The 10,269-nt window shown below is 32.0% G+C and overlaps 1 protein-coding gene across 1 annotated transcript; it reads left to right on the top strand.

Annotated features, from left to right (window-relative positions):
• The first annotated feature begins 1,093 nt into the window (after positions 1-1,093).
• LOC149537792 (uncharacterized) lies at positions 1,094-4,118 on the top strand. Its single transcript, XM_089801930.1, has 3 exons — positions 1,094-1,777; positions 2,567-2,696; positions 2,815-4,118. Exons 1-3 carry the CDS (start codon positions 1,642-1,644, stop codon positions 3,884-3,886), a joined length of 1,338 nt encoding a protein of 445 aa, XP_089658056.1. The 5' UTR covers positions 1,094-1,641; the 3' UTR covers positions 3,887-4,118.
• Positions 4,119-10,269: the final 6,151 nt, after the last annotated feature.

The raw sequence follows: 10,269 nt of genomic DNA, 5'->3' as shown, positions 1-10,269 counted from the left end.
TTTTATCCCACATTGATTAGATCACTTACTCTCCATATATATATGTGTCTGTAATTTATATTCATAAGTAATCTTACCTGAAAGAAAATATCTCTCACAGTACAACAATTTATAACCTATAAATATACAATAAATATTGTCATTACAATCTACACATAATTTAATCTATATAATTTACACAATAATATAATAATAGTTTGCAATCTAATCTCTACCATCTCACCTATACATTAAAATTTTATTAAATAGTCACCCAAGTTTGAAAACAAAAGGAATACCATTGACTTTGAATTGGAGGATGCTAAAGAATGGCCGTAAAAATAGGATAATAACGAGTCCTATCAGCCAACGCCATGATTTTGGAAGAATGTGGGTAAACTTCTTGGAAGGAGCAGAGGTGGTGGCAAAATTGGACAATGCAAGTGATTAGAGACAAAACAGAGAAAGGAAAGAAAAATATATATACATTTTTTACCAACTTTGGTGAATGGAAGTGACGTTAGGATTGACGACTCCCTTATGACTTTTTGAGAAAATTTGTAATTGATGTCCCATACTCTCCCTCCCTACACAATCTCTGCAGGAAAAAGGGTATCAATCTTTCAATGCCTATAATGGCGTAGAATTATTTAGCTTAAGTGGGGACAAGGCACGAGAATATTTGGGTATAACAAAACTATTTTTCTATGGTAGAGAAGGGAGAAAAGAGCTCAATAACAAGGAGCCATTTCTTGCTAGAGAAGTCGTCTAGTTAGGGTTATTGTGTAGTGGATGGAGGGCTTATTAGGGAGTTGACCTATGTTTTACCTTTTTAAATTGTTATATCATGTTTTATTGTGAGAATTGATGGCGGCTACGCTATGATGGATGTGATACTGGAAGTTTTAAATATATATTAGTTTAATGAGGCTACGTGAATAACAGTACATTCCTTTGTTAAATTAAGTGATGGAGTACGCAGTAGGAGATGTCAAGTCAATGCAAGTGACGACCGTGGTTAACTTATACTCCACATCTAAACCCTCTAACATAATTATTAAAATGATGGATTACCAACATGGCATAGATTCCTCAACGAGCAGGACAAGGAGAAACTCCCATTGGGATTTCAGTGGCTGGATTGCAATCTTTCTTAATACTGGGCTAAGGAAATTTTAACATTTGGACCCACACTCCACCATTGTTTGTTTCGTCGTTCTATATATGTTTTTAAGGGGTGTTTGATTCCATGAGCAAGAGGGATTTTTAATGAGGTTTCAAAACTTGGGTAGTGTACCATTTGGATTTGGGTAGTGTACTCTTAGGATTTGTTGGAGAGGACCACTTTCCCAATTGGTATGGGGTTTGGGGAAGCCATTGGTCGTACATAAGTGTAAGGTCAGTCGACAAAAGTATTAATAGAGCCCATAAAGTACGAGAGGACATCAAAAGGAGGAAGAAAGAAGATAGATGATGTCCCTGGTACAAGGAAAAACTAAAAAGTTGTGCTAGTGCCAGGCATTTATAACCTAGGATAAGCCATCCATTACATCCATCAGAGCTCTGCAATTGTTTGTCATTCATTGCAAGAGAAGGAATCCCTCCTGATTGATCCATCAGTTGGGATCTCTGCAGCTGACACGATTAAGAATAGTAGGAATCATGGGCAGAGCACCATGCTGTGATAAAGCCAATGTGAAAAAGGGACCATGGTCTCCTGAAGAGGACTCCAAGCTCAAGGCCTACATAGAGAATCATGGAACTGGAGGCAATTGGATTGCCCTGCCTCAGAAAGTTGGTATGTAATCATCCTTCATGTTTTTGTTTATATCTCTGCTGGTGCAGTTGGAAGGGGCCAAATTAGTCAAGTCTGTGTTTTTTGCCTTTTACTAAGGTTTACTTCCTAGAATTTGGAATTCTAGAGACATCACAAATTTAGGTTATCCTTATCATGAATATTTTTGGTGTTATGCATGCTGTATATTGTCAAATTGTCATCTGTGAATCTATCCTTAAGCTATTTAAGGAGGATATGATAAATTATCTATTGTGTAAGAGCGATATAAGAATTTGTATAAGTATTTAGAGATTATGTAAGAGTGATTTAAGGATTTCTTGCAGTTGTTAAGGTTTCCCAATCATCTGTTTTGTCAGTTTCTTGTGTTCAAGGAGGATGGGATAGAGTATCTTATAAATATAAGAGAGAATCAATGAGTTTTTTCTCTAGTGGTCAGGGTTTGCAGGTGTTGTGTATCAGATCTAGGTTTTCATTTTATGTCCAGTTCGATTGAACCTTGCAATTGCATTATCTACTTTTATGGAAATTTTGTCAGTGTTTATTGCACCATCTGGATGGGTTGTGATCTATTATTGGCAGTAGTTTTTCCCGCATTAGGGTTCTGAGGTATTATTTTAGATTGAAATGGAATACTAAATGTACACGTTGAGGGTGTTATTCGTAGTGTTTTCTCACCTCTGGAGTTTATTACAAATTGTCACTATATCATATATCTCTATTATTCTCTTGGTTGAAAGATGGGTATTAGTAGCATCCTTTTGTTGCACTGATTGAAATTCTTTGACCCAGGCTTGAAAAGGTGTGGAAAGAGTTGCAGACTCAGATGGTTGAATTATTTGAGACCAAATATCAAGCACGGAGGATTCTCAGAAGAAGAAGATAACATCATTTGCGGCCTATATATCAGTATTGGAAGCAGGTATGAATCACAAATCATAAAACCCATTACAGAAAAGAGATAATAGACCTATGTTGATTCATCCACATATATAGATTAGCAGAGATATCAAGAGATCTAAGACCTGTATTTGGTGCAGATGGTCTATCATTGCAGCCCAGTTGCCAGGGAGAACTGATAATGATATTAAAAACTACTGGAACACAAGGCTGAAGAAGAAACTACTTGGGAAACGCAAAGATCAACACACCCGTCGTCTTGCTGCTGCAGCAGCAATGGCTGCCGCAAAACATGCTGAAATGAATGAGCTGAAAAGGTATGTCTCTTCGGAAGCCAACAATAGCACAAACGTATATGCAACACAGCCTGCAGTATTAGAGCAGGAAATGAACATAAATGTGAGTGGACCTTATGGAAATTTTAGCCATGGAATATCTCCCCAGTTGTTTGAACAAACCACCTGTGCTGAAGCACCCACCATTGCTGATACCAGCCCAAGCATTCAACCAAGCAGATTTCAGCTAAATCTTCAACAAGCATTTGACCATCAAATGATAATGCCTGATGGCAATACTTCTTTTAGGAAGCTCATAGAGAGGCTTGAGGCTACTATTCTGGATCGATCAAACAACATGAATTTCATGGCCAACTCTCAAATGCACACATCCAACTGCATCACGAGCAATCATAATAATGATAATAATACCCCCTCTCTGCATGTACCACATTCTACCGAGTATGGGACAACATACCCTCCATTAGATTATCCGAGATACATTGACAATGGAGTAAAATTAGAAAGCCCATCACTAGTAGCTCCACCTGCATTGACTCATAATGACACTTCACTAGTGTTTTCTACATCCTCTATCAGTTCCGGTTCTCCTGAAGTAAACTATCATTCAGCATGGCCGAGTGCTCTCAATGTTGAGAATACCAATACCATGAACATGGAGGATTATGAATTGTCAATGGAAATGAATGATATAATCTACACGAGTACGTTCAACAATAGTAACTTACTATTCCCACAGCACAAACAAGAATACAATAATGGGTATGGGCCATCTCTTGGCAATGGGACAATGAACACTTCTGCATGGAGCCCTGATATGAAGTCGGCTTCTACCAGCATTTATCCTTACACTTTGCCATCCGAAAATGGCCTGCATGAAGGGATCTACCGGGAGGGTGCAATGTTTGAATTATAGCAGGAAGTACCAGTAAAAATAGAAGTATTTTTGGGTGTGTATATACTGTAAGTATTTCAAGAAATCCATAGATATTATGAAAATAAATTTGCCTTGGGTTGATGACAATCGGCTTGTAACAGTACTATTAATTTGTTTGAATTCAGACAGCACTGCACATAAGTTAGTGATTTATGTATATTTCTCATTATTTGAAATGAGTCAATGATATCATATTCCTATTATTGCTGTATTTGGCTAGTGTTGTTATTCGATTACATTGTGTGATTGTGTGAGTATTTGTATTAGATAACAATCAAGATAGTATAATGTGAAGAAAAACAAAATTTTACAAATAGTTCTTGAGATAAAAATTTGACAACTTTTTAGATTTAATTGTGTATCTTCTCATTCATTAAGGAGATTTTCTCAATGACACTTATCAATGTCTTATACAACACTATACGTATAGAAAGATTTATATAGTCAGTAAGAATTGGTTAAACCATATCTCAGAGAACCCACAGAAATTAGTAGAATCTCACAGCGACCCTTAAACATCACACACTAAGGGAAGAATTAAGTTTGGGAAAAAAAAGTCAACTTTGACTATTTAACACTTTGGTTTAAGAATTATAAGCTTAGTGTGTGATGTTTAAGCCGTTCCGAATCTCACTCACTACCAATACCATCTACTTCACAAGCCAATCTGACATTGACAAAAAGTTCACAAAAATAAATCTACTTCACAATCCAATCTGAGATTGACAAAAAGTTGACAAATATATTTTTAAGTACAAATTTAGCAAAATTTAGAAAATTTTCGTCCATTGTTTCCCACTAGACTCCATATCCATCACCACAAAGAAAACATGTTAAAAGATGATGAATGTGGGCAGGTCATCCTAGATATTGTTAAAAGAGATAAATTTTTGACAACGAACATGTGAGATTTTTTCAGCTGAGACACCTATGAGCTTTTAAAACGTAAGATTGAGAGGCAGATGTATATCATATTACTAAATTCTCTACTACCTGACTGTTGGGTTCATAAGAGTACTTTTACGTCTCAATATATACAAACCTCGAACAGCAGAATGTTTTTCGTATACTTGGGTATACACCGGACTGTACAGCGGGCAGAATTAACGAGCTTCCATGATGGTACAAAATGAACTGCAATCTGTAATGAATGTCTGCCATTTAATGCAATGCATCCTAAGCACGCTTTTTTGTCGGTGTTGAAGTGATAGACATGTTTTGAGTACTGAAATGAAACTTTTATTCTACCACTAGATTGCATGCTCAAAATTCAAGGCTCTCAGAGGATATCTGTTCATTTATACTTTCAGACTGCTTGATAATTTGTTCGTAGATTTGGTTCCTTACACTTGTCCATAAGTAGTTTGCTAGCAAAGTACCTTCTGTGCATCTTCCTCTTCGGGTTGGTTAAATATGAATTGTACTAATTTACAGGTAGTAAACCATTTCTTTGTTTATAGATTCAATTCTTCATAACTCCACTGGGGACTAGTGGAACACTTTTACGTAAAGCTTTTATATCTGAAACAGTCTGCGATATATCTAATCAGTCATTATCGAACTAGTACAAATACGGATTTCTATATTAAGAATGGTCTAGGAAATAAAGGTACAGAGAGATTTGTACATCCCTCTTGTAGTTCTGCTGTTGTGTTAGATCTTGTAGTTAAAAGGATTTTTGTTTCGTTTTTTCAAACTTCAAGTGAAACTTCAAATCATATCTTCTTTTTTTAATTCTAATTTATTTAATAAGTCTTCTAAGTTCAGATCACATTGTTCAAAATGATTTTTTAAATTCTAATTTATTTAATAAGCCTTCTGTTCAGATCACATTGTTCAAAATGATATTATATGAACATACTTTTTATGGAAATTAAAAAGACTTTAATTTTTGCATAAGTTTTGTTTTATTGGTATGTTGAAGTAGGACAAAAGTATCATTTTATTTTTAAAGTTTACATTTCATTTCATTTTACAATGAGTAGTTATTATTAACACTAACAATCTTAGAAGGTATGTCTATTGTTACAAAATAGTCGTATTAACATAAAATCAATAACTACTATAACAATTAGATTCTTCCGTCTATTTCTATTCATTTCCATGAAAAGATGTCCCTAGATTCCATATTTATAAACTTGTTCTTGCAACTGTTACTACGTGAACATAACATTTTATTCAGGTAATACATCACATAGTTAACACTAAACTTGTTCGGTTTACATTGAACGTTAACTTGCTTTGCCAACTTCTCGGTGACAATTGTATTCACTCAGTGACTACTATCTTCGTTCACCATATCACTTGATGTAGCTTGTATAGCTCATTACATTACAAGATTATGAAATTGTAAAATAATTAAACCAACATTACATTATCACTATCCAACTCATTTAAGTGTTGATTGAATTCGATACTTATCAACTATGTTATCAATATACTTTCTTAAAATCCTTTTCATCAATCAAATAATATGACTCTACTGATATAGCATAGTGTATAATCAACTAGGACTTGACATCAATGACTACATAATAACAAATATGACTCTTTTATATACATTCATAGCATTCTTAGTTACATCATCAATTTGGGCTAACAATCTTCTCCTTTAGCATTGCTAGCAACACATAACATGTGATTTTACATTCCAAAACATTTCATAAGATAATCAAATATATTCATTTGAAAAAAAATATAATAGATTTAATTCTTCATAATGCCACTTGGGACTAGTGCAACACTGTAAGTAAAGCTTTTATATTAGAAATAGTACGTACTATATATATATATATATATATATATATATACATATATATATATATATACATATATATATATATATATACATATATACATATATATACATATATATATATACATACATATATATATATATATACATATATATGTATATATATATACATATGTATATATATATATATATATATATATATATATATATATATATATATATATATGTATGTATATGTATATATGTATATATATATATATGTATGTATATGTATATATGTATATATATATATATGTATGTATATGTATATATGTATATATATATATATATATATATATATGTATGTATATATATATATATATATGTATATGTATATATATATATATATATATGTATATATGTATATATATGTACATATATATGTATATATATGTACATATATATGTATATATATGTACATATATATGTATATATATGTACATATATATGTATATATATGTACATATATATGTATATATATGTACATATATATGTATATATATGTACATATATATGTATATATATATATATATCTGAAACAATCATTGCTATATCTAATTAGTCATTATCGAACTAGTACAAATACAAATTTCTATATTAAGTAATGGTAAAGGAAAGAAAAGTATAGAGAGATTTGGATATCCCTGTTGTAGTTATGCTATTGTGTTAGATCTTGTAGTTAAAGGATTTTAGTTTTGTTCTTTCAAAATTTGAGTGAAACTTCTAATTTTTTCTAATTTTTTTAATTCTAATTTATTTAATAAGTCTTTTGTTTATGGCTGAAATCTCAGATCACATTGTTTAAAATGATATTATATGAGCATACTTTTTATTGAAATTAAAACTATATAAAAAAATAGACATATATTTTTTGCATTAAGTTTTGTTTTATTGGTATGTTGAAGTAAGATAACAGTATCATTTTATTTTTAAAGTTTACAATTCATTTCATTTTACAGTGAGTAGTCATTATCAATGCTAACAATGTTAAAAGTTATATCTATTGTTGCAAAATAATAGTATTGGATATTAAATCAATAAGTAATATAATAATTAGATTCTTCTATCTATTTCTATTTATTTCCATTAAAAGATGCCTTTAGATTCCATCTTTCTTAACCTATTCTTCCAATTGTTACTGCATGAACATAACATTTTACTCAAGTAATACATCACATAGTTAACACTAAACTTGCTCAATTAACATTGAACATTAAGTTGCTTTGCCAACTTCTTCGTAACAACTGTATTCACTCAGTGACCACTACCTTTGTTCACCTTGTCACTTGATGTAGATTGTATAGCTCATTACATTATAGGATTACATGATTGTAAAATAATCAAACCAACATTAAATTATCACTATCCATTTCATTCAAGTGTCAATTGAATATGATACTTATCAACTATGTTATCAACATACTTTCTTCAAATCCTTTTTATCAATCAAATAGTATGACACTCTAATTAATATAGCATAATGTCTAATCAACTAGGACTTGACATCAATGACCACATAATAACATATATGACTCTTTTACATACATTCATAACATTCTTAGTTACATCATAAGTTGAGGCTAACAATCTCCCCTTTTGGCATTGATGGCAACACATAACATGTGATTTTACATTCGAAAACATTACATAAGATAATCCAATATATGCATTGAAAAAAATATAATAGATTCAATTCTTAATAACACCACTTGACACTAGTGGATCACTATAAGTAAATCTTTTATATCAAAAATAGTATGCGCTAGATATATATCTAAAATAGTCATTTCTATATCTAAGATCAATCATTATCAAACTAGTAAAAATGCAAATTTCTATATTAAGTAAGTGTTAGATCTTGTTGTTAAGGATTTTAGTTTCGTTCTTTCAAAATTGAAGTAAAATTTCAAAAAAAATATTGTAGTTTATTTGATAAGTCTTATGTTTATAGCTGAAAATTTCGATCACATTATTGAACATGACACCATATGAACATACATTTTATTGAAGTCTTTTAAAAGATATAAAATAAAATAAAGATTTTATTGGATTTTTGAAGTAAGATAGAAGTATCAATTCATTTCTAAAGTTTAGATTTTATTTCATAGTGAGTAGTAAATATTATGTTATTCCTCTGTTTGCAGCAAGATTATGTTCTAAAACTTGTTTGTCACTACTTGAGACATTGTACATCAAAATGGCTAGCAAAAAATACACTCAGTCTAACATTCCTAGTGAGAAAGAAGGGATTCTAATTGCCAAAATAAAGAAACAAATTGAAACAATAAGTGCTCAACTTCAAAGACTAAAAGAAGAAGAAGCTACATCATTGAGCACATTCTCCTTGTAAAGTTATTCCAGTTCCTCTAAAGACATTGATCCACAAACTTCTTATGATGTTGAAACCAAATCCTTGGAAAATAGTGCAACAACACCCAAGAAATCTAAAGGTATCTTTGAAAAAAAACCTTGGGAGTTTAAACCAAAGTGTGATTTCACACCTTTGGGAAAATCTCATGATTTAACCTTGGAAGAACTTCTTGAAGCAAAACTCATTGTTTTACCTAAGGTCACTTTGGCAAGAGTTTCCTTTATGAATAACTATTGTGCCTATCATAGATATAACTCACATAAAGCTTCACATTGTAAGGAGCTAAAAAAAAAGATCCAAGATCTCTTTGATAGTGGCACAATTAAAAAATCTAAGCTCTCATCTACTAGATATTCTACTCTCAAGAAGGATCAACATCATGAAACCACGTCTAGTAATGGTTTAAATGTGCCACTTATCTCTTCCAGCATACAACCACCTTCTAAAGTGTCTAGTCTTTCCAACACATATTCACCAAACAAAGAACTTGCTACTCCCCTTGTTGACTATGTGTACCCTCAAGGATTGCCTTTAAAAGAAACTCAATCCAACAAATATTGGGCTGCAAGTCTTTTTACTACCTTCACAGAACATATGTCTTCATGCCCTGCTATGCCTATGAATTCCACTCCAAGTAATTTTCCTTTTGAACTTCAAGAACCTATTATGTAGACTTCAAAAATAGATTCAAATATAGATTTAGATACTCCCTTATCCTTGGAATTGGTTTGATGTCACGAGGACTACTTAAACAATGAAGAAACAAGTGTTGATCAAGACCAAGATTCCTTCAAGCCCTTTCAAATCTTTCAAGATCTCATGCCTCCATCTCAAGAGCCACATAGTGCTCCATCTCCCATATCATGCACCTCTACTAAGTAGGTTCAACATATCCCTTCCACCATCCCTAAGGAGATTATTAAAGACCAAGAGAAGGATACTTTTCCTATACTACCTAAAATTCCTTTTGAAGAGAAAAGTGTTCCCTCACCCTCTTGTTCTACCTCGCTACATTCACTTCAAAACTATGCTCAAGCTTTAAATAATCCTGTCAAAGGTATTGCTCCTATAACTGTTACTCATAAATCTATTGATGACTTTGGTCATGTTGCTCACTCTAAAGATGCTGATATCCCTACTCATAGTCCATTCACATTTCCTAAATCTATCCTTGGTTCCTGTTCATCTAAGCTAAAA

The sequence above is a fragment of the Cupressus sempervirens genome, chromosome 9 (assembly GCF_028749045.1).
Source record: "Cupressus sempervirens isolate cs-2001-9-10 chromosome 9, ASM2874904v1, whole genome shotgun sequence".
NCBI lineage: Eukaryota > Viridiplantae > Streptophyta > Pinopsida > Cupressales > Cupressaceae > Cupressus > Cupressus sempervirens.
Note: the sequence above shows the minus strand (reverse complement) of the source record. Positions and strands in the feature narration are given on the sequence as shown.

Excerpts from the sequence above, each read along its gene's own strand:
- LOC149537792 (XM_089801930.1), top strand. The coding sequence starts at position 1,642 with ATGGGCAGAGCACCATGCTGTGATAAAGCCAATGTGAAAAAGGGACCA. Across the intron at positions 1,778-2,566 it reads TGCCCTGCCTCAGAAAGTTG|GCTTGAAAAGGTGTGGAAAG; the intron begins GTATGTAATCAT and ends TCTTTGACCCAG. Across the intron at positions 2,697-2,814 it reads TATATCAGTATTGGAAGCAG|ATGGTCTATCATTGCAGCCC; the intron begins GTATGAATCACA and ends TATTTGGTGCAG.